Source organism: Mus caroli, chromosome 8, assembly GCF_900094665.2.
Source record: "Mus caroli chromosome 8, CAROLI_EIJ_v1.1, whole genome shotgun sequence".
Classification (NCBI taxonomy): domain Eukaryota; kingdom Metazoa; phylum Chordata; class Mammalia; order Rodentia; family Muridae; genus Mus; species Mus caroli.
Window position 1 is genome coordinate 110,382,615 of NC_034577.1, and position 25,403 is coordinate 110,408,017.

The 25,403-nt window shown below is 45.2% G+C and overlaps 1 protein-coding gene across 1 annotated transcript in view; it reads left to right on the plus strand.

Moving 5' to 3' along the window:
• The window catches only part of Cdh13 (cadherin 13), a 1,030,912-nt gene that overhangs the window by 922,603 nt on the left and 82,906 nt on the right, over positions 1-25,403 (plus strand). The window contains exon 9 of the mRNA XM_021169677.2: positions 20,258-20,440. Coding sequence (XP_021025336.1) covers positions 20,258-20,440 — 183 coding nt within the window. The remainder of the gene's footprint in view (positions 1-20,257; positions 20,441-25,403) is intronic.

Sequence of the window (25,403 nt, forward strand, 5' to 3'; positions counted from 1 at the left end):
ACACTTTCTTTCCACTAAGTAAGCCGCAGGCGTTACCATCATCCTATACAATAGATTTCCCTTTTGATCAATAACACCAAACAATTTACTACCTCATTCATTTTAATGGCTCCCTGTTGTATTCTGGTTTAAGGATGCCTCACAGACTGACCAACTGCCTATCAATTGACAGTGGTCCCTGGTTCTCAGTTTTATAAATACTATTATAGTAAAAAAAAAAGGGGGGGGGCCTAATGTGTTTCTTCATAACATGTGTGAATGTCTTCATAGATAAGCTCAAAAGCAAAATGCCTGACCCTGCAAGTCTCGTGTGTGTACACGCATAGGAAGGCCACCACTACCATTTTTCAGGCAATATCTGTTTGTCTCTATGTGTATGTGTGTTTGTGTGTTTGTGAGTCTGTGTCTGTGTGTCTGTCTCTCTCTCTCTTTCTGTGTGTGTGTTTGTGTGTTTGTGTCTCTTCTCTGAGTGTGTGTGTGTGTGTGTGTGTGTGTACAGGGAGGCTACACTGGTTGAATAGTGAGAATACTGGAGACTGGAAAATCCATGTCTCCATTCCCAAGCACAGTTATTACAAGTGTATGCCACCACACCTAGTTTATTTTATTTTATTTTATTTTATTTTAAAGTAATCGATTCTAGGGATCAAATTCACTCCCTCATGCTTAAGACAAGCCCTTTGTTACCTCCAAACTACAGCCCTTTTCTTAGTCTTGGTATTTTCAAAAGCCTTCCTCTCTGTCTGCCTCCATCACTGGACTGGCATGGGATTCTGATGACCAAAGAAGATAGCTAGCCCCTATACAAATGGACTCCAGTGGATGCTAAAAGTATGGAATCCATGCTCCAGAAAATTTCCTGGCACTTGTGCAGGGAGCAGGGGTAGAAATTTAGATCCATGAAAAGACCCACATGAACAGTTGAAGCTCTCAGTACAACGGGACCTTAAGGAAAGTGGGCTCTGCATATCTCTGTGGGTATGGGCTGGAGCCTGCCGAAGAAGCACTAAGAGGAAGCAGAAAGTCTGTGAGGAAGACAGACAAGGTCAGAAAGCTGGTAGATCCACAGTGATAAATGGATGCCTTCAATCCCAGCACTTGAGTAGCAGAAGGTCTATATAGTGAGTTCCAGATTACTAAAGGCTATACAGTGAGACCATGTATTAAAAAAAAAAAAAAAAAGAGGAAAAGGACAAAATTCAAAATGTGCTTTAGAGTCTGCCTTGTGCTGTAATGACTCTATCCAAGGGTTCCACCTGGGTCTAGAAGCTAAATGTCACCCATGCCTGTCCCAAACTCTTTGCCATGGTGTATTACAAAATAGAGATCTATTAAGATCTTGTTATCAAACTTGGGGTCATATCCTGGACCCCAAGTCTGGTCCATCCACCTGTCCTTAGTGAGACAATTAAAAGAGAAAAAAATCAGACTTGAGAGCAGAAGAAGGGGATCCATGAAGAGCAGCAAAGAGACAGGGCAAACCCCTCAAGTCTGTCTTCAGGGTTTTGAAGAGAAATCAAAGTTTAAATAAAGGGCCAATAGTATACATGTCTAAGCAGTCCTTGTCCAGGTGTGGTCTGACAAGTCATTAAAACTGTGTAAAATCTCTCCCTGAGGTAAGTTCCCCTCTGGCTTTCCTCTCTTCCCTTCTCCCGGCATGAGATTCCTGAAAAAAGTCCCATTTGGGGAGAGAACATCATTTGAAACAAATGTCTCTTTCACTTCGCTTGTGTCAGGCTGCTTACAGCTTCCTCCCTTTTAGCATTGCAAGCTCCTTCTGTGGGGCTGATGTGCACCGTGTGGACCAGCCAGCCAGCTGAGTCCCCATGCTCCTTCCTTCTCCCACACCTAGCAGAGGGTGATCAAGGTTTCCGCTGGAATGTGCCTCACCTGTCCTGTGTGAGGTTCTTTGAAAGGCTCTGTTGGCACCTTGTATAATCAGCCCCATCAAGGGTTTTTTTTTTTTAAGCAGTGTGTTTCTACCACAATTACATCTCAGCGATGATCGCTTATATTGTTCCTTGATTGCAAATAAACTCGCATTGTATGGTTTAGTATCCCTAGCTCTGCGCAGCTTCTCTTTCGATGCAGGATGGAAGGTGAGGAAAGGGGTCCCTCCTGTGAAGGAATCAGGGGGTGGGGTGCGGGAGGCTTCCTTCTGTTGTTTTGTCTCTGTTGCTATTTAAGTTGGAGAATCTTGAGCAAGCTTGAAGCCTGATTGGGTAGAGATGCAGACAGGAAGAAAAATTACCGAGGAAGAATGAAAGGACCCTGGAGGAAAGTCCACCTTGAGCAGGGGAAGCACAGCCCTTGTAGCAGCCACTAAAGGAATAAGAGCTAACTGCTCTCCATGCTGGAAACCATTGAGGACCCCTGCCCTTCAGGGCCTTCCTTCTTCTGGGGTCAGGCTACCACAGCTGCTGCCAAGGGAAGACCTGAAGATCTAGGACAGGCTTCACAGAAGGATCTGTGAATCTGACACAGAAGTCTGGGGTAGATCTCAGCCACCCCAGCCAGCACAGTGATGCTGATGGTGTTAGGTACCAGGGCATCTTTGTTAGGGAGCGTCTTAAAAAATCAGAGCAGGAAAGGGGCCCAGACAGGAATTCTGCCTTGACAAATCAGCTTGGGCCCGAACACAGTTCTAACTGAACCCAAATGCAAGATGTTCTCTCTTTGTTCTCTAAGACCTGTGGAGATACCTGACAAGTGACAGAGCTTTAGGGAACCTCTTCTTAGGGAGATAGTGACACTGGACCCTGGCTGAGAGACCCGGTGTCTGTTGCCCATGGTCCATGGAGTACCCAGATGTGAGGTGTATTTCCTGAAGAGTGAGGGGTGAGCTGGTGTCAAGGAGAGCGAAGAGCACGCCTACCTTTCTTCTTTCATAAAAGGGACTATCAGTCACTAATTCAAAAATTGTAGAGTAATAAAAACTACATCAATAATCTCCATAATAATTATAGTCTTTAGTCTTCCCCTTGAATGCATTCCGAGCGATGTCTGATTCAATTACATAGCAAAAAATGTTATTGTGCTCTTGCGTGTTTTCCTACAAGGTGTGATCAAGGGACCTGTGTGCTCACTCGTCTTGTTCTGTGAGAACATGGACACCACTATTCATAGGCATAGGACTCACAGGTAGAGCTTAAGTAGACGAGGGATGCATGCCTGATAGTCACCCATGCACAACACACTTGCACCTCCCGCACATGTGCATGCACGTACAAATACCTACCATTGGGATATATTGCCGTGAGTGGGGGCATTTTCAGGAACTGTTGTGCAAGCCAAACACTGTGGTGCCTGGTGGGTAGGAACCTACATCCTGCTGCTAGAAGGCCTGAGACACAGCACAGCAGGTAGGGGAACTTGCTCCTCAATCATGAGGTGCAGGATTCAGCTCCTAGCACCCACAGCAGGAAGCTGACAGATGGCTGTAACTCTGGCTCCAAGGGGTGGAGTGCCCTCTTCTGGCCTCCATGGGTATTTACGCATGTGTGTGGATATTCATTCAGAGAGAGAGAGAGAGAGAATGCCTTCCTGGGGCTGGGGGCATGGGGAATTGGAGCAGGATCTGGGAGTGGAGGGGTAGCCATATTTCTTTGTATACATTTATATGATTCTCAGGAATAAACAAAAAATACATTTAAAATGCAGCAAGGCTTCCCCATCTCAAAACCCCAGGACCCCAAGAGCCACTGAGTGATCCCTAGCCCCAAATACCATGAAGGTGAGGCTAAGAAGCTTTTCATTGGTTAAGAGGGCAATTAGGAAATTTAAAAGTACTGGTTAGGACATTGATGGCTACAAGAGACATAAGCTCTCAGTGACTCGAGGACCAAGGGAGTGGCTCTGTCGGTGGGGATACGGACCTGGGGAGAGACAAGCTACTGTAGAACAAAAGCTGTCGCTTTATTCCTGTTCCTAGGGATGACATTCCCTGTGACAGTCATGGCTCCTTTGCCCATCTTCTCTGTGCTTTTGGCAACAGTGTGTGCTAGACAGAGTACTGTGTGCTGGAGATTCATCTGAGTATCTTGTGAATCGCCCTTTTGATGATGGCTGTAACCCAAGAAGTTCAATTCTATTCATTATTCACATTTTCCTGATGAAAAATTGAGGCCCAGCCATGCAGATAGCTCAGCGAATAAAGGGCTTGCTGTGAAAACATGGAAACCTGAGCTTGGATCCCCAGAACCCCCATAAAAATGCAGACACAGTGGCAATGAGGGACAGAGACAGGATGGTGCCTAATGCACATACATGCACACACACACGTACACACACATACCAACACTTGCATGTACTCATATATTAACACATTCATATACCACACCAAAAAAAAAAATTGACTCACAGAAAACATTAGACAAACAACCAGCTAAGGAGATAGAGCATCTCATGGCAGTAAACACAGTCGGTTTGCTCACTGGTCTCTTTCCGTGTAACAAGTGTCCCTGGGACCCTCTTTCCCCATAGACCTGTAATCTATACAGCTACCCCAGGATCAGAGCCCAGAAAGGAGGGAGAATTGTTCAGCCAGTCCTCCTTCTATTGTGGTACCCAGTTCCCAAGGGGACAATGCCCAGCCATCTCTTCTCCCCATGGGATTCGGATGTTCTCAGGAAGTGTGTGAGCCACTCAGGAAGAAGTGTGTGGCTGTGCCAGTGGGAATTACAACTGGGCCCTTGAGAGCGAGTGGAAACAGGAAGCAACAGTGCAGAGACAATGGATTTCAGGCTGAGGCATTCGGGGGGTTTAAATACAAATTAGAAGCTGCAAATCAGTTCCCGGTATAAATCTGTACAAATCTCTCATAATAGGAGCAGAGGTTTCTCTTGTCCTTATTTGTACGGGGTGTTGGCATCAGGAGCCTAACCAAGTGTGTCGGTTCCCCCTGGCTTGGGAGATTAAAGATGCTCTCTCCCTAGCTTCTATGACTGTCAGTGCAAGCAGGGGACTGGCACCACGGGTTCTGGGGACCCTTTCAGAGCTTGCAGTAACCCAATCAGTACCCCATAAAAACTGAGAATTGAGAGGCCCCTCCGCGGCTCCCGTCCTTCGTGCCGTGAAAAGGGGGGGCTTCAGAAATCATCTTTTGTGGAAGCTGAGACAGCAGCTCAGGGAACCAGCCAAGAGCATGCATCTCCACACACATGGAAGGTGCAGCAGGGGGCCGTGTGTGTGCCTACAATGACCCAGGGCTACACCCCTTCTAGCACGGAGTCAGCACACATGCAACCAGTCTGCTGGCTGGTATCCCACGGAAGGAACACAGGTGGCTTAGAGGTAGATGCAGAGACCAGAGGCCAGCAGATGTGTGTGGATAAAACACCTCATTGTGTCTGATGGAGCACCCTGTGGTCATTCAAAGGGATGAAGCATGAACCTGTGTGACAGACAACCTGGGGACACTCTGAAAATACAAGAAACCAGGCACACAAAGCCACACTCTGTAGCCCATTGGAGGCAAAGCTGAGACAGGAGGCAGGTGGGCTCCTGCTGGAGGAGGGGGATTTGAGTTAGGGGGTGGTGGGCATGGATAACGGGTGCAGAGATTCCTTACAAGGAGATGAGAATGTTCTAAAGTTGACTAAGGAAGTGGTGTGCATCTGTTTTGGTTGTTCACTTTGTTGGTGGTAGTGATGTTGTTGTTGTTGTTGTTTGTTTGTTGTTGTTTTGGGGTTTGAGTGGGTTTTTGTTTGGGGATTTGTTTTGTTTTGTTTTCAGACCAGGTCTCACTATGTTACTCTTGGTAGCCTGGAACTTTCTATGTAGACCAGACTGGCCTCGAACTCACTGAGATCCACCTGCCTCTGCCTCCTGAGGGCTGGGATTAAAGACATCCACCACCACACTGGGTGGTTGTGAAAGTCTGAGCATTACGAAAATTCATTCCACTGTATGACTTCAGTGGTAGACTCTACAGTACATAAATTATATCTCAATAAACCTGGTGGTAAAAACCCACAGCACTAGGTCTAAAGACTATATAGATGCAGTCCCCCTGAGGACCCATCTCCTTGACCCCACCACCACCAGGCCTCCCCACTCCCTGGGGCCTCAAGTCTCTTGAGGGTTAGGTGCACCTTCTCTCACTGAGGTCAGACCAGGCAATCCTTTGCTGTGTATGCTGCCTGGTCGGTGGCTCAGAGTCAGGGATCCAGGCTAGTTGAGACTATAGTCTTCCTATGGAATCGCCCTCCTCCTTAGCTACTTCCAGCCTTTCCCTAATTCAGCCACAGGGGTCCCTGGCTTCTGTCCATTGGTTGGGTATAAGTATCTGCCTCTGACTCATTCAGGTGCTTGTTGGGCCTCTCGGGGGCTGGGGGGGCAGCCATGCTAGACTCCTGTTTGTAAGCACATCATAGCATCAGCAATAGTGTCAAACCTTGGAGCCCCCCCCCTTGAGCTGGATCCCAATTTGGGCCAGTCACTGGACCTCCTTTCCCACAGTCTCTTCTCCATTTTTGTCCCTGCAGTTCTTTTAGACAGGAACAATTCTGGGTCAGAGTTTTTGACTGTGGGATGGCAACCCCATCTCTCCACTTGATGCCCTGTCTTTCTACTGGAGGTGGACTCTACAAGTTCCCTCTCCCCACTGTTGGGCATTTCATTTAAGGTCCCTCTCTTTGAATCCTGAGAGTTTCTCACCTCCAGGTCTCTGGTACACTCTAGAGGGTCCCCTACCTCCTACCTCCTGAGGTTGCCTGTTTCCATTCTTTCTGCTGGCCCTCGGGGCTTCACTCCTGTCCCCCCCACACACACACCTCCAATACCTAATCATGTTTTCCTTTTCCCTTCCCTGTCTCTTCTCCCACCCAGGTTCCTCCCTCCCTCTGCCCCCTGAGATTGCTTTCTTCTCCCTCCCAAGTGGGATTGAGGCATCCTCTCTTGGACTCTTCGGCTTGTTAACCATCTTGAGTTCTGTGGATTGTATCCAGGGTATTCTATACTTTTTTGGCTAATATCCACTTATTAGTGAGTACATACCATGCTTGTCCTTTTGGGTCTGGGTTACCTCACTCAAGATGATATTTTCTAGTTCCATCCATTTGCCTGCAGAACTCATGATGTCCTCATTCTTAATAGCTGAGTAGTATTGCATTGTGGAAATGAACCACATTCTCTCTATCCATTTTCCATTGTGGGACATCGGGGTTGTTTCCAGCCTCTGGATATCACAAATAAGGCCGCTATGAACATAGTGGAGCACCCGTATATGAACACAGACACACACCACACCAGGCATCCACATATGTACACACACATACACATCGCAGACACTCATCTATGGACACACATGCACATACTCCATCACGGGCACACATGTGTGCATAAACACACACATACAACCACACAAACAGGCACCCACATGTTGACACAAATACGCAAATCACTACTTTTCTGACCTCTACATCTTAGTTTAAAGCAAAGGGAAACACAGAAAGTTACAAATTTGCCCACAGGTAGAGGCCAAGCAGAGTCCATTCCTCCTGTCCATGAAAAACTCTATGACCCAAACTCCAAAGTAGTTGGGGAAGACCATATTGTTATTGCGGAAAGAGAACTGGGTGAGGCAGCTCGGTGGTTGAAGGGGCCTGCTGCTAAGCCTGACAACCCAGGTTCAATACCCAGGTCCTATCAGATGGAAGGAGAAAACCAACCCCCACAAGTTGCCTTCTGAATTCTGCTCATACACCGTGGCATGTGCAACACACACACACACACACACACACACACACANANNNNTATATATATATATATNNATATATATATAATATATATATATATATAATTATTTAAATACCCATTCTTCATCTACACTTAAGTTGGTACCAAATGCAGATCTCTACAGAAAATTGCTTTCTTCTCAAAATTAATTTCTTTTCAATTTCTTTTATCTTGTTAAAAGAACAAATTTGTTTGTATATTTCCTTTCATTTACTTCTTAAGTTTTACTTATTTTTATGTGTGCTGGGTGTTTTGTTTAATGTCTGCGAACCATGTACATGCAGTACCTACAGAGGCCAGAAGAGGGCATCTGATCCCCTGAACCTGGAATTACAGATGTTTGTGGGCCAGCATGTGGGCACTAGGCTCCCTGCAAGAGCAGCCAGTATTTAACTACTGAGCCATCTCTCCAGAGTCATTTAACTTTTTAATTTAAATAAATTAAACTTAAATTATTGAGAATTCCATATATGAATATTGTATTCAAAGATTTCCATGCCCCCTTCTACCTACTCCAGATCCCCCCCCCCCCCGCCACCAATACCTTAACCAAAAGAGGTGCTCATATCCCTGGAAACAGGATGCCCAGTGTAGTCTTTAGATGGGAGGAGCAGAAAGAACAGGGTGTATTTGCTCTGTGATCCTTTTTCTAATTTTATTTTTCTTCCACTGTTTGCTGTTTAATATTTGCTGCCCGAGGCACTGATCTTCAGATTTCTTTTTTAGCAACAATTTTTTTCCAAGAAAGATCTTAGGCAGGAGCTGTGACAAACAAAGCATAATTAATGGCTCCAGGGGCAGTTTCCACAGTTGTTACTTAGAGGGAAACCCTGGCTGTGCAGGTGGGATATCTGGTCTACCTCTCAAGCGTCCTTGGCTCCTCTGAACACGACTTAAAATCACGGCCCAACTGCTTAGGTTTCCTGTTGGTCTTCTGATGCTGTGTTCATCTTGTTTTGTAAAGGGGGAAAAACTGTTATTTGAGATTTCGCTAACCAAAAAAACAAAAAACAAAATAAAACCTAGTTTTTTCCAGTCCTGTCAGTTTGTGTCTGCAGGATGGCAGAGGTAAAATCCCATAGACCGTAGCTTCTTTAGCTTCTTCTGCTCATAACTGCTTTGCACCCAAAAAAATGTTCATATATCCCTCAATATGCACATATATAAGCTAGGTTACAGGGGCAGCAAGATGACCACTTCAGTGGTAAAGGTGCCTGCCACTAAAACTGATGGCCTGAGTTCCACATGAGGTCTTTCATGGTAGAAGGAGAGAATGGACTCCAGAAGGTTGTCCTGCAATGTCCACACACCCTCTGTGGCATTTTAAGGTGTGTGTGTGTGTGTGTGTGTGTGTGTGTGTGTGTGTGTTTTAAATCTTGCATAGAAGCACTGGTACAGGAGAGAACCAGAATAATTACTGGTAGAATTTAGTGTCTCGTGGAAATCATGAAAGGATTTTAATTGTGTTTCCTTCAGAAAAATTCATCTTTCAGAGATGCGGGTGCAGCAGGGAGGCGCGGTCACATGGATGATCTACCAGGCATGAGTTAGTCACTGACCCGGGAGGCAGGCTCTTGGCATTCATTATTCTGTCTGCCTTTTAGAAAGTGAAAATGACCTTTAATAAGATTCCAAGGATAAAAGAGAAAACATCTGTGGGACTCAAGCCACCGTCAGGTGTACTTTACCCAGTGAGTCCTGTGAACATCTACCAGGCGGTGCCCACATTGTTAAGGGCAGAGAAGTCCACAGGAGGAGGCTGAGGTGAAGACAACACTGATGATGGCCACAGAAACAGCTCATAGGAAGGGGAGCAGGGCTTGGAGGCCAGCCAGGAACAGAACATTTCCTAAGCTGTCTTGGAACAAAAGCCCATCTAGTTTTTCTCTCAGTATCTCTCTCCATTCACTGGCTTCCCTGTGCATAATGGATTTCTCTGATAATAAGTCAGTGCAAATGGAGGGAAAATGGCCAGACCGGGCTCAGATGCTCAAAAACGTGTATTTCTCTAAGTTATAATTCATGCGTGTATATGGGTGCATGCACATGGTGGCGGCGGGTACTTGTACATGCAGGTGCTTGCTTTTTTTGTTTTTCGATAGAGTCTCTTACTAAAGCCCAGAGATTATTCTGTCATAAAACACACACATATGCCCACACACTCATGCACACACATATCATACATACAACATATATATATACACACATATACACATACATACACTCATACAAACATACATAAACACATATACATATGCACATACACATGTAGACACATGCACAAACACACATGTACATACACATATGCACCTATACACATACGCACATGCACATACACACATATACACACATATATACACATGTATACACACAAACATACACACATGCACACACACATACATAAACACATATACACATTTTAGTCTCTTACTAAAACCCAAAGATCATTCTGTCACAATACACACACATACACACTCACACACACACATACACACATATATACATACAACACATATATACACACTCATACACACACATACAAACATACATACATACATACACATATTCACATGCACACACACATACATAAACACATATACACATTTTAGTCTCTTACTAAAACCCAAAGATCATTCTGTCACAATACACACACATACACACTCACACACACACATACACACATATATACATACAACACATATATACACACTCATACACACACATACAAACATACATACATACATACACATATTCACATGCACACACACATACATACATACACATGCACACACATGCTAAGATTACAGACACATACCACCAAGCTTTTTTACATGTGTGCTGGTGATCTGACTCAGATTTTCATGCTTGTGTGACAGTCACTTTACTGATCAGCTGTCTTTCCAGCCCTCCCACAATATTTTCTGATGTATTGTCAATCATTTCTGAGGGAAAGCCGAAGGGTGTTGAAAGATAAAATGGCCTTTATTTAGAAAAATATGCATATAACTATATGTTCTGTTTTATATAATAGCTATTTATGAGAAGAAGCATAGTTTTAATTTGTCTTTTGTCTATAATATGAGTTAGGGGTCAAGATTCATTATTTTTCACATGTAATACATAAATGACCCAGTGTTTACCGAAATGATCATTAGATACAACATAAAACACATCTAGAATAAGAATTGTCCACAGTTATGACAGCAGAGAACAGTTTTTTTCAGAATTTATAGATAGCAAATAGCCTTGTGTGTGAAATATATGAAGCAAGTGGTGCCCAGGGACACGGTCCCACTCATTTACTGCAGTGTTTCTGGCAGAACCCTCAGCATGCCATGGACAGTCTGTGGATACTTATAAAGATGAATCCTTGCATCTCACCATCCTGCATTGGCTGCTGATTACAGGCAGAAGAAATCCAGGTAGCTCACAATGTAGGTCATCATCATTAGCCCCAGGCAATGGAGGGTCTGTTGTTAGAATCCAGCAAGGATTAGCATGTCTATGAGTGTTGGATAAACATCACTAAGAACAAAGCTTTGTCCACACACACACAGAGAAACAAAATGCATATGCATGTAACCTCATTATAAAGTAGACTACGGGAAGAATGAAGTGTCACAGTAGGGCTGAACCACTCTGTCCAATTTATTATGAAGAATTTATATGTTACATAGCATACTCTGCCCTTGTTATCTATCAATGCTAACAAATTCTAATCCCCCATCCTAGTGTCTATTCCTGTGACAGATGCTCTGATAAAAGCAGCTTAGGGAAGAAAAGACATTTATTTGGCCTATTATTCCAGGTTACAGTCCTCTGTTGTGGGGAAGTCAAGGCAGGAGCTTAAGGTATTGTGTTCACAAGCAAGCATTCAGAATAGTGTGTATACCCATGCTGCTGATGGTCTGCGCATGCTCAACTGGTGCCTGCGCATGCTCAGCTGGCTTCTTTCAGTCTTAGATAGTCCAAGGCCCAGATGACACTCACATTCAGGGTGGGTTCTCCCACATCAATTAATAATCAAGACAATACCCTTCATCCATGACCGCTTGCCAACCTAACCTAGATAATTCTTCAGTTAGAACTCTCTTTTCAGGTGGTTCCAGGGCGTGGCAAGTTGACATCTCAAACTCACACCCGTTACTATATATGCTGAGCGACATGCCAGGCTCGTTCAGTGCACTCTATCATATTTATAATAATCACAGTCTTTACCCATTCAACTCTGAGCTAGAGATTAGGTTCTTCCAGGAAGCCATATCCTTTTTGTAAACACAAAGTCATGAACATGTTTGCTAGTTAGATTTCTCACAGACTTTACCTTGCCTCTTTATCCTCGGAAATAAATAAGGATTAGAGCAATTCCTGATACTTCATCTTTTAATTTTGCAAAGCCAAGGCTCAAATGAGCGAGTGGCAGCTTTCCAAGTTCAACTTCAGCACTCTAAACGGTCCGTTCTCTGTAGGGTCAGGCAAGACCCTGAGCCGCCTCTGCTCTTGCTTCCTGCTGACCTGCAGCTGTCCAGGCGGGAAGTGAGCCGGGCATTGCTCTCCAGGCTAACATGCAGACTGACCATTCTATGGGAGGAGGCAGCCATTCTGTGTGTATTAAATTCAAGTCCCTGGGAAGAAGCCTGGGAAGAAGAAAGGAGCTCTAGGTTCAGTGGAAAGCTATTGAGGAAGACACCCGTCTTAGTCAGGGTTTCTATTGCTGTGAAGAGACACGGTGACCACGGTAACTCTTACAAAGGATAAACATTTCACTGGGGCTGGCTTACAGTTCAGAGATTTAGTTCGTTATCATCATGATGGGAGGCATGGCAGCATCCAGGCAGGCACGGTGCAGAGAGGCAGCTGAGAGTTCTACGTCCAGATCAGATGGCAGCAGGAAGAGAGAGAGACAGAGACAGAGACAGTCAGACAGACAGACTGAATCTGGCTTAAGCATCTGAAACCTCAAAGCCCACCCCTACAGTGACACACTTCCTCCAACAAGGCCACACCTACTTCAACAAGGCCACACCCCCTAATGGTGCCACCCCTTATGTGCATATGGGGACATTTTCATTCAAACCACCACAACACCTGACATTGGCTTCTGCCCTCCACACTCATGTGCACATGTATTCACACACAAGAATAAATTAAAATTAAAATAACCCAAGCCCCCCCCCATCTTGCTGATGAGGATCTCTGTGGCCAATTCAACCTCATTTTGATGGTCATTGCAAAACTCACCCACTTTCCAAAGAAAGAGGGTAAAACAGTTCAGAACTAAATGAGCTTACAGACTTCCAGGCATCGTCCCAAACCACTGAGCCACTGGCCCACCCCAGTTATGCAAAACTGTGTTTTACATCTGGTGTTTGATTTGCTACACAGTTTAACAGAAAAATAACTTTATCTATTTTTTCTAATTAAAAGAAGTGATGTTACAATCCATAACTACTGCAGCTCTGCTTTGGTAAATTAATGCCTATCTATTGTTTTTAAATCACAAAAGTGAACATGGCTATAGAAATGTAAAATGGTACTATTTCATTTTAATCTATTTAATTTTCCCATTCTTGAATTACATAATGGGGTTAAAACATTGAATGGAATTAATAGAATGAGTATTTAATTAAGCAGTAATGAGTTTCTAAATGGATGCTTGAGGAAACTGGCTTCACGGTTATGCAAGAATCAGATAATAGTCTTAACAAAGAGTATAATAACTGTGTTGAAATGTTTTTTTATATATTTAAAGATTTTTTTTTCAGAATTCTCACAGGAGTATTTGAACATAACCCAGTTTCTTGACTGCTTCTAGGCAAATCTAAATGCATTCCAGTAGCTCCCAACACCCCATACCATCGAACTCTGCCCACAATGCTCTGTCGCGGCCCATTGTGAAGTGATTCTCAATGGAGCCCCTGTGTTCCGCCCACACCCTCCTTCCTTCCTCCGGCCTCTCAGCCTCTCTGGAGGCCTGGTCTTAACCTCTGCTCTTTCTGGTGCCAGGAGTGAATGCTTTTGCTCTCTTTACCTCGTTCAGGTTTCTCTTCTTTCACTTTCTGGGGAGTTCTTCCCCGATGCGCTTCCTCAAACTGGTATGGGTACCCACCCCCACCAGCACAATGCTGCAGGCTCTCCTAGAACTATGCCCCTTTTCTTGAAGCAGTGAACATCTTTTTGTAGTTATACATTTCTTTTCTATCTGCTTCTCTTTCTGTTCTATAAATCCACTATAAAATACACTATATCTGCTTTGCTTGTTAGTCTCTGGATAGATGGATGGATGAATAAAGGTAGAGGGTGAATTGTTGAATGAAGGATAAATAAAAGATGGACAGATGGGTAGTTGGAGAAACGGACAGTTGAATTACTAAATATATAGATGGAAGTTGAGTAGTTGGACAAAAGATGGACGGAAGATGAATGGAAGGACAGAGGGATGAATGGATGGATGGATGGATGGATGGATGGATGGATGGTTGATGGATGGATAAATGGATGCATTTATACATTGATGGATGGATGGACAGATGGATGGATGGATAAATGGATGCATGGGTACATGGATGAATACATGGATGGATTCATAAGTGGATGGATGATGGATGGGTGAGTGGGTGGATGGATGCATGGATGGATGATGGATGGAAAATGGATAGATGGACAGATGCATGGATACATAGGTACATGGGCAGATGATGGGTAAATGTAGCTATCTCTAAGAACATGTGAGGCCAACAGTGTTGGCACACACCTTTATCTCCAGCACTTGGATGGCAGGTGGATTTCTCTGAGTTCAGGTTAGCTTGGTCTATAAAGAGAGTTTTAGGACAGCCAAAGCTACACATGGAAACCCTGTCTCAGAACAAAACAAAACAAAACAAAACAAAACAAAACAAAACAAAAAGACAAAACAGAACATGTGAGGTCCACAGAATGTGCTCGTGGGAATTTCTAGGACACCTCTCTCCCCCATTTCATATGGATTGCACACATTAATATGGTGTCCTATGGCAGCCCCTTCAGTAGGTACAACAGGCATGGAAACCTCTCCATTGTGAGAGAAGATGCAGTCTTGACTCACACACTGGTGGCTTATGTATGACTTTATCATACATAAACTCATTGGTCCATCCATCAGATCTTCAAACCTGACCATATGCTACTCACTGTGTTTTGTTCTGAGCAGCAGATTCTTGTCCTTCCACCAGCTACCACTGTATTTTAATGATAGGCCCTGAGATGGGAAGGGGGCATTGAGAATCAAGGAAAACTGTAATTCATTTCCTCATACCATAGAATGTAATTTTTAAAGGCCATAAAATTATGGAGAGCTCAATGAAGGCAAAACTTAAGAATCAATATCTCAGCCAGGCGTGATGGCACAAGCCTTTAATCCCAGCACTCGGGAGGCAGAGGCAGGCAGATTTCTGAGTTTGAGGCCAGTCTGGTCTACAGAGTGAGTTCCAGGACAGCCGGGGCTACACAGAGAAACCCTGTCTCAAAAAAAAACCTAAAAAAAAAAAGAATCAATATCTCTCTCATTTATTATTCTCTCATACAATACATCCTGATCACAGCCCCCTCCTTCCACTCCTCTCATTCCTCCCCCCACCTCCCCTCTCCTCCATTTTCCTTAAGGAAAGAGCAGGCCTCCCAGTGGTATCAACTGCACAGCATAACAAGATGTGGTAAGACTAGGCGTAAGCCCTCATATGAAGGCTGGATGAAGCAACCCAATATGAGGGAAAGGGTCCCAAGACCAGGCAAAAGAGTCAGAGACCCTTACTCCCACTGTTAGGGATCCTACAAAAACCACAGCATGTATTCAGAGGACCTAGCACAGACCTATGTCGGCTCTGTGGCTGCCACTTCTGTGTCTGTGAGCCAATGTGAGTCTTGCTTAGTTAATTCTTTGGGTCATGCTCTTCTGGTATCCTACGTCTGTGATTCCTGCTCATTCCAGCCCAAAGATTTATTTATTATTATACATAAGTACACTGTAGCTTTTTTCAGACACTCCAGAAGAGGGCATCAGATCTCATTACAGGTGGTTGTGAGCCACCATGTGGTTGCTGGGATTTGAACTCAGGACCTTCGGAAGAGCAGTCAGCACTCTTACCCACTGAGCCATCTTGCCAGCCTACTCTTCTACTTTCTCTCCAAGCTGTGACTAATGTTTGGCTGTGGGTCTCTGCATCTGCTCCCATCAGTTGCTGGATTAGCACTCTCTGATGATGATTGGTCTAGATGCCAATCTATGAGTAAAACAGACTATCTTTAGGAATCATTTCGCCAACTTTTTAAAAAAAATCAGTCGTGTTTGATTCTAATCTTGGTCTCTGGGCCATCTGGCTTCCAGTTCCTGGCCATCCAGGCAGGGTCAGATATGGGCTCCCTCTTGTGACTTGGGCCTCAAGTTAGACCTGTCCTTGGTTGACCACACCCACAAGCTCTGAGCCACACTTGCCCCAGCACATCCTGCAGGCAGGAAAGACAGGGAGGTTTGTTGTTGAGTTGGTGTCCCAGTCCCACCACTAGTTACAGAAGATGGCAGGTTTGGGCTCATGTGTCCATCATTACTAGGAGTCACCCTCCAGGTGACCCTAGAGCCACCCTCATAGGTTCCAGGAAGTTTCCACTGCACTAGATTTCCACATTGCTCTCTAAATGACCCCTGTTCCAGTCACCTCTTTCAATATTCTCTCCCCCCAATTCCTCCCTTCCCCACCTGATCTCTCCTGTCCCCATGTGCATGCACGCACAAGCACTCACACACACACACGTGCACACACAAACACACACACACATACACACACACATACACACACATACCTCCCTGGTCTACTGACAGAGTCTATTCTAATTCCCCTCCCCAGGGAAATCCATGCATTCTCCCTATCCTCAAGCCCTCCTTGTTACTTAGCTGTGAATTGTAACATGATTATCCTTTACTTAACAGCTAATATCCACTTCTACGTGAGCACATGCCATGTTTGTCTTTCTAGGTCTGGGTTGCCTTGCTCAGATTTGCCTGCAAATTCAGACCAGAACTGATAGCATGGCTATAAGTCATTTAATAGATATAATATATACTAAAAGAGTTTTTAGCTTGCATATGGTCCAGGTGGCCCAACAATGGCCGTCTCCCTGCAAAAAGGTGAAGAATCTTGTTGTTCAGTCCAGGAGGCTGGATATCTCAGGAACCCCAGCCTAGCCCTCGAATCATGGAGGACTCCCAGAGAGCTGATCTTCAGTCTACATTAGAATCCAAGAGAGGCTGTTTTAATCGCTGAGAAGGCCTGCCTCAGCAACAGGATAGAGGAACTCACCAGCAAGAAAGAGGGCAAACAGGCAAAAAGCCACCTCCTCCTTCCATGTCCTTTTATGTCAGCCACCACCAAGAAGTGTCACCCATGTAGGCTGTGTCCTCCTGTTTCAGGTAGTATGGTTAAGAAAGTCCCTCATGGACTGGGGAGGTGGCTCAGTGGTTAAGAGCACTGACTGCTCTTCCAAGGGCCCTGAGTTCAAATCCCAGCAACCACATGGTGGCTCACAACCATCTGTAATGGGGTCCGATGCCCTCCTCTGATGTGTCTGAAGACAGCTACAGTATACTCACATAAAATAAATAAATATTTTTTAAAAAGCCCCTCATGGGCATGATTTTAGTTGATCCCAGGTGTAGTCAAGCTGCAACCACAATTGGCCATCACAAAAGCCACCAAGGAATGAGAGATCAGTCTGACTCTGCCTTCCACATTATGCAGGCAAGCAGAACATCAGGTGTCAGCTGATGACTCTGCCCCTCAGTCCCTCTCAGTCCCTCAGTGGTTTAACTTTTCCGCATTCTCTCTCACCCCTCACTTCTGCTCCCACCTCCTGTATTTAAGACCATTCGTTTATTTGACAAGCGGCTCCTGAGTCCCTTCCATGCCCTGAGCATCGTGTAAGGAGCTGGTGCCAAAGCCTCCAGCCACCTCAAGCCATTATTTGTATAGTGATGTCCTCTTGACCATGAGACACTCATCTGCTCTGCCTGGGCATCCTCTCGATTATGTGTTAGACGTAACACCCTGTCCATCTCTCCAACCTGGAGAGTTCAGGCCATAACACATTCAGTTTCCTAAAGAGCCCGCATCATGAGAACAGCAAGGACCACAGCTATGAGGAGGCACAGGGCTCAGATGTCCAGCTATAGATTTACCAGAGGAGTAAGCTGAGTGGTGGGTCCTACATGGCCTCCGCAGCAGACTGATTGAAACCAAAGCTTACTAAAACTCAAGATAAGAAGGTGTGGTCCTTGACTGACAGTAGGGCTTGGGAAGGAATCCTGCCTTTACTTTCTTCTCTCCTTCATCTTCATCTGCAATCTGAAGGGGTTAGGGAGGCCTGGTGTTACCAGGGCCCATCCTGAACACACGGCAGACAGAAGTTGTTGATGACATCGCTCATCCCCACTGAGCCCAGAGTCGCTGAAGGCATCCCTAAACACCAAGACCAGCTGCCTCCTCCATCCACAAGGGCCGACGGTGACACACCCAGACTTGAGCCCTTCATGCCTCTCACCCTACTCTGTACATTAGAATTATCTGAGCTTCCTCTTGAGTCTTTAGTCTAACCCTAACCAACTGAAATGGCATAGGACCCAGGAATTACCATTAAACCTCATAGGGAACTCTAGCATGCGGGTAGGAGTCAGAGTCACAAACGTGGTTTCTGGCTCAGGAATGCTGTAGCTGGTTTTGGTTTTGGTTTCTGGCTTTTTCCGTTTGTCTGTCTGTTTTTTTGTTTGTTTGTTTGTTTCGCTTTAGTTTTGGGTTTTGTTTGTCTCCTTTTGGGAATGGAAGGACAAAAGGACAGTAGCAACTTTTCCGTAAACAGGAAGCAGAGGAATGGCGGTCAAAGTAGTTACCACTAGAGCCATTTCTACGTGACAGCATCCCCCGTGGTCCTCCTCCAGCAGCCAACTTCCACGCTGGTATACATCCTCAGAATCGTATGAGCTGCCCAGGTTTGCGCAGATGATGCAGACAGATTAGTTTTCCTCCCTGCCCCCCTCTCCCCCCCACCCCCACCCCCCGAAACCAAGCCTCAATATGGAGGCTCGTGATTAATGATTTAAAAGTCAATGAATCAGTGGCTGTTTGCAAAACCTCATCTCTCAAATTACTCCTCTTTGAACACAAGGCCCTTTTTGACATCACCGTACCGTGTCTGGATTCTCACTGCTACTAATTGAAATTCCTGGATGTTTCCTCATCTTGTCAGCTCCTTGGCCGTGCCTGTTCATGAAATATTTGCAAAGAGATTACTGTCCACCTGAGTGTGTCAGAGGTAAAACGCCAAAACAATACTTCACGTTTCCCCGCTCAAAGGAAATGTGCTCCTGATGGCTCAGGAGATTCTCTGTCGGTGGGAATGCTCATTTTTCATGGATTGATTGATTCCCACCACACCCACATACAACAAGTGTTTGAGATGTGGTACAATTAAAACCAAGGCTCCCAGCTGCAAACATCTCTGTTTCTTAGCAAAATAGTCTTTTAGTCTTGTGGGCTATGGAAGAGAAACTAGGCAGGGCAGGATTGATTCTCCTCATTAGAGAATAGGGCAGGGTGTGGTAGGACAGGATGGGAGGCAAATATTATGGGTCCAACCTCAGGCCCTCTACTTAAGTCCTGCCATCCGCCGATCAGGTCATCGTGAGTTCGAGGTAGGCAAAGCAGCAATAACAACACACATAAGGGCTGGAGAGCTAGCTCACTCAGTAAGGTACTGTAGCCCTAGCTTGAGACTATAAATTGGATCCTTATAAACCCTCATTTAAAAAGACAGCCATGTACTTATAATCCCAGCAACGGGGAAGCTGAGACAGGAGGGTCCCTCAAGCACCCTGGTCTGCCAGTCTAGCACAAACCAATGAGAGACACTGCCTCAAAGGCACCGAGGAATGCAGCTAAGGCTGCCCTTACCTCAACATACATGGCTACACCCATCTCAATATTCACCACAGACACACATACACACTTAATAGTAAATCATGCAAACGATGTATGCAATGGCTCACACTCCATGGAAGCTCACTTCCTATCCAACAGTAATTCAGAAAAACAGTGCTCCTGGCTCTTAGCTGACCCCCTCCATGAGAGACTGAAGGCCCAAGTTTCCTCATCCTGTGACTCTACCCTCCCTGGGGTCTCTTGACTGTGTGCTTTCAACCAGGCCGAAGGAGAAGGAACTGGAAAGAGGGCAGTTTTCACAACCTCCTCCTTAACCTGGCAGCATCCATCCCCGGTGTCCTGCGTGAGCTAAGTTTGTCCCACAGCCTTGCCTGAGCCCAGGGGAAAGCTGATTTGTGGAACATAGCTTCTTCTTGACCATCATTCCTGTGTTATTTGTTATTAAATGAAATGATATGTGTAGCATTCTTTATGTAGTGTACCCAGGTAAGCTCTGTTCTCGGCGTCTGCTAGATACATTTCAGTACACTGACTATGGCCACCTGCTTTGTCTACAGTTTCAAGCCACAGTGGAGGAGGGAGCTGTGGGGGTCATTGTCAACTTGACAGTGGAAGACAAAGACGACCCCGCCACAGGAGCCTGGAGGGCCGCATACACCATCATCAATGGAAATCCTGGGCAGAGCTTCGAGATCCACACCAACCCACAGACCAATGAGGGCATGCTCTCTGTGGTCAAGGTAAGGGTGCCCCTCGGAGGTGTCTCTGTCCTCCCATGAACACTTAGAGCCCCATGAAAGAGTTGAAACTGTCATGGCTAGATTCTGCCATTTCCCCCTGGAAGCCCAGAGAGGAACGTTGGAGGCTTAGAGACTTCCCTGATTCCATTCTGGTAGATGGCCCTGTTTGTTTCTATGACAGGGAAGGACAATAAGAGAGGGCAGAGTAGGAACCTTGATCTCAAGTCCCTAGACAGAGCGCCTGCCCACCTTTTCTGTGCCTCAGTTTACTTATGTATGAGAAGCCACAATTAATGTAGCATCTAATTAAGGATGCTGGGTCCCTTCTGCTTGCTGTGGTGAGGGGTCATGGTTTGGACGCTGCCTTAGTTTCTTTCTGAGACTGTTATTGAAAAATAGATAGATAGATACATACATACATACATACATAGATACATACATACATACATACATACATAAAACTATGACAAGAGCCACTTAAGAGAAGAAGGTTTAACTTTGTCCATTATTGGGGGTGGAGGGGGGTGGACATCACAGCAGCAGGGGCTTTAGACAACTGATGATACCACATCTATAGTAAGGAACTAGAGTGCAAGGAATAAATGTACCCATGATGTCCAGCCCCCTTTCTGTAGTTGGCACCGTCTGAAACCCCTGCCTAGGGAATGGCCCCACCCACAATGAAGAAGACCTCCCAGGTCAAATAACGTAATCAAGATTATCCCCCACAGGCATGCCCAGAGCCCCGCCTCTGGAATAATTATAGGTTCTGTCAAGTTGACAGTTCACACTGACCGCCACCATGATGGCTGATTAGCAAGGCACATTTGTCACTTGAGGTTCGGTAGGCTGGAAATCCATGACCTCAGCACCCAGAAAATGCAAGAGGACATCTACATCTGTATAAATGATACCTCCTTATTCCTTCTCTGTGCCTTGGAAAGGGGGAGCCAGCTCCCCCATTCACAGAGGCTATGTCCCCTGACTGACCAGCTTACCTCCTAATGACCCCTACTTGGGCTAACACTCTCACATAGGAGCCTGTGACTTCGGGATGTGAATGGGGGAGGAGCATTGCCCAACCCATAGCACTGTGAGGACTTCATGAACAAATATGTAAAATGTTCAACAGAACCAGCTACTTCCAGTCTGTATCCGTTTGGTACGGCAAGTGAGCATACATTTTGTGTGTGACCTTTGTGATCTGCCGTGACCCCTGGCTCTGGTATTGATATGATACAATTGCTCAGAGGACTCTACACTAGGAGACTATCTACAAAGATGAGTGCGGCTTGATAATTGAAAGTCCATCAAGGGCCTCCGTGAGCAAAACTGAAAGTGCCGTCAGGACTGGCAAACCCTGGGCCTCAAAAGGAGACTCCACCTCTTATCCCAGCTTCTAGAGGCCAACATGGCCCGAGCCTCATGGCCCTTCTAATGTCTTCAGATCAGACACAGCCTCTCAGTTGCTGCTCCTTGATATCTGTCATCCTGCCAACCACATCTTCTGCTCAATTGCTCTTCCACAGAGCCGTGTGATCCCATCACGTCCACTGAGTAGTCCGAGATAATCTCTCATCTCGAAGTCTCTCATTTAACCAAGTCTACAAAGTCATTTTTGCCTTAGACTCTTAGAACTGAGAACTATGGGAATGTTATCCTGCCTACCCCAGAGTCTGTGCTGGTCTGCCTTCTGTTACTGTGGTGAGACACTGGCCCAAAGTAGCTTGGGGGAAGAAAGGACTTGTGGCAAATTATCCTTCCAAGTCACAGGCTATCACTGACAGAAATCGGAGCAGGATCTCTCTCTCTCTCTCTCTCTCTCTCTCTCTCTCTCTCTCTCTCATCTCTCTGAATCAGACAATTATTCAACAGAGTTTCTCTTCTTCTCTGGAGACTTCTGTGTTGTGTAAAATGGACAATAAAAAATGACCCAGTACAGAATTCCGTCAGCAACTGCATCATATCAGTACCAGAGCCATTGAGCATGGCAGATCACAGACATACCTGATTTCTAGAAGACACAGAGCCTAAGTTCCTACCCTTCCCCACCTCTTGGACACCCCAGTTCTTCCTCCGTAATAATACAGTGACAGAGCTGTCAGGGGAACCTGTCACTGGCCATCGAAGGCTACTGCTTTCAAAAGGGTAAAGGCATGATATAGCATCACCCTGGCCATCCTCTGGGTCTACAGAGGATGCTGGTAACTTGTCAGCCTACAGCTTCATGGATAAACTTGACTAGATACTTATCTCTAATCATGTATCCTGGGGTGGGACTTGGTGGTCCCCAACATGTGTCTGCCCAGACCGGAGGGAAATAAATGCCATGACCAGAAGCCACCTAGATGAGGAAATTGTTTATTTCATCTCAAAGGATACATTTTTTTCAACTTTTTATTGCTTCTTTGTGAATTTCACATCATCACCCAATCCCACCTTCATATAAGGGTGCCCTCCACCCTTGCAACCTCCCTACCCCCAAAACATTAAAAAAAATTTTTTTAAACCTCATCATGGAAACTGTAGTGTGTCACAGTGTGTCCCGTAGTGTATATCTTTGTCCACACGTCTTGATTAGCAAATGTTCATTGCAATGAGTCGGTGGTCTGGCTCCAGACCTCTGACCTGTGCTTCACTGTCAATACTGGACCATCACCAGGACTCCTCTCTGACATCTGCCAGGAGCCTGCCCTGACCTTTAGGGTTAAGTGGTGCTGAGTGGGTAGATACAGCATCGGACAAAAGTCAAAGACTGATGATCCCTGCCTTGCCCTGGTTTCTTTCTCTGTGACTCTCTCTTACTATTTTGTCCTAATAAGCGCTGGTTTCTTTTCCCTTTTGCTGCCCAGTTGAGAGAGAGGCTTGGAACTCTTTAATTCTTCATGAACCAGAGAGAAAAAGCAAAGAAAATAAAGTCTTTTACACAGGCAGTATTCACAAATACATACACACTCATACACACACATACATTCTTGTCGAGCCTGGCTACCTGCGCCTCATTAACTCCACAAGTGTTTATGCATACTTACATACATACACATATATGTACACATGTATGTATAGGCAGGCAGAGCCCCAGATGCTACATACACTTTCTTCCTTTTCTCTGGCCTTAGACCTTCTTAGACAAAAGTTCTTTAGAAAATTACCTCATAGATAAAATGTTACACAAAAGGGGAGTTACAGAAGGATGTTAAAAGTAGTGGCCTCAAAGCAACAGTTTCACATGACCTTGCTTTATCATAGTGCACACCTGCGGCTTCATCCTTGGACCTGACCTAGATTGAATATTTTTCCTTGATCACCAGTTTGTCCCAGGTCTATTTCTCTTCTTAGTGTAATTGTAAAAGCTTACTGTATTCCTTCTTATGCAGTTTTTACTTTCTATTCTATGAGGAGGACGCACATTCTATTCTTGATTCTAACTTTATTATATCTTTCTAAAACCATCTCTTAAAACTTTCTTCCTAAAATCATTTTAATCAAATCAGGAATTCTATGAAATCATTATCAGGAACTATGAAATCATCAATTTGTCTATACAGCATTACTACACGATGGTACATCTTCATTGATCTGAAGAAAATCTGCTCAACAGGGTGGGCTAATGCCCAGGGATCATTAGACTATTTAATAATAATAGGAAAAAGCGTATCAGCTGTAAGAAACAATCTGAGATGACATCTCTTGAGACCTTGCCTCTCAGAGCTCACATATGCTAGGCCACTGAAAAAAACACTGGGCCACCTCCAGGAAGGCCACCTGCTAGCCTCAGCCTCTCCTAGAAGACTCCTGACAGATATCCCTGCAGGTTACCTCTTACAAGATCTTCATCTGTCTCCTGATTTCTCTCCCCTGAGAATGCACCACAGGAAATGACATGGCCCTAATCCCTCCCTCTGGTTCTGGGATCCCACCCTGAGTCCTCTCATACACACAAATGCACGAGGATGCACACCTCCCTCTATTTTGTACATGCCCTCAACATAGTCTGGCCCAACAAATCAGAGGTTTCTGTCTCCTTAAGTGTCCCAGTTAGAACGAGTAACTATTCCCCAACTGTCTTGGCTCCCTGGCACTTGTCTGAAATTGTATTTAGCAGGGTTGGTGATAAAGGGTATCTCTTGGCATGGGCAAAAATCTGTTCTTAGAACCAAAGGGAAGAAGATTCAGCAGTGAGTTATTCTCAGGTTAGTGGGATAGGAACAAAATATAACAAGGCAATCATATCTTGTGAGGAAGTCAAGGCAGGGCAGCAGCTTTAGGAGTGAAGCTAGGTCTACCTGTTCCACCTGTCTACCCGAGTAATGAAAGTGGGGTGATCCCACGCTCTGGTGGATCCCAGGCCTTGGGGGTCTCTCCTTCACTGAACCCCCAGGGATGTTGAAGTCATGAGTTATGGGTTACAGTCTGGAAACCTCACAGCATCAGCATTGCCAGTGACTAAGGCTCGAGTCGGGGGCGGGGGTGTTCATTTACTTTTTCCATCCAAAACACAATGGTGTTGCACCAAGTTCATGTTTGCTTGTGCCCTGTTCCTTTTCTGTTTGTTTGTTTGTTTGTTTGAGAAAGATTTTTAGCCCAGGCTGACCAATGACCAGGTATCCAATGACCTTTGTTCATTTCTGTTGCTGTGATTTTTTTTTTAATTGCCCTGAAAAGAAGCAAATTAGTGGAGAAAGGGGTTTTGGTTTGGTTTGGTTTGGTTTGGCTTGGTTTTGGCTTATAGTTTCAAGTTATAGTCTATAATTGAAAGGAAGTCAAGGTAGGGATTTAAGACATCCACAGTAAAGAGCAGAGAGATAAATGTCTGGACCCTTGCTTGCTTGCTTGCTTCACTCTTACACAGTCCAGGGCCCAGCCCCCAAACTTCCCATGTTCAGTCTGGGTCTTCCCACCTCAATTAAGTATCAAGACTGGGACTACAGGCAGGCCCATTGGCCCACCTGATCTAGATAAT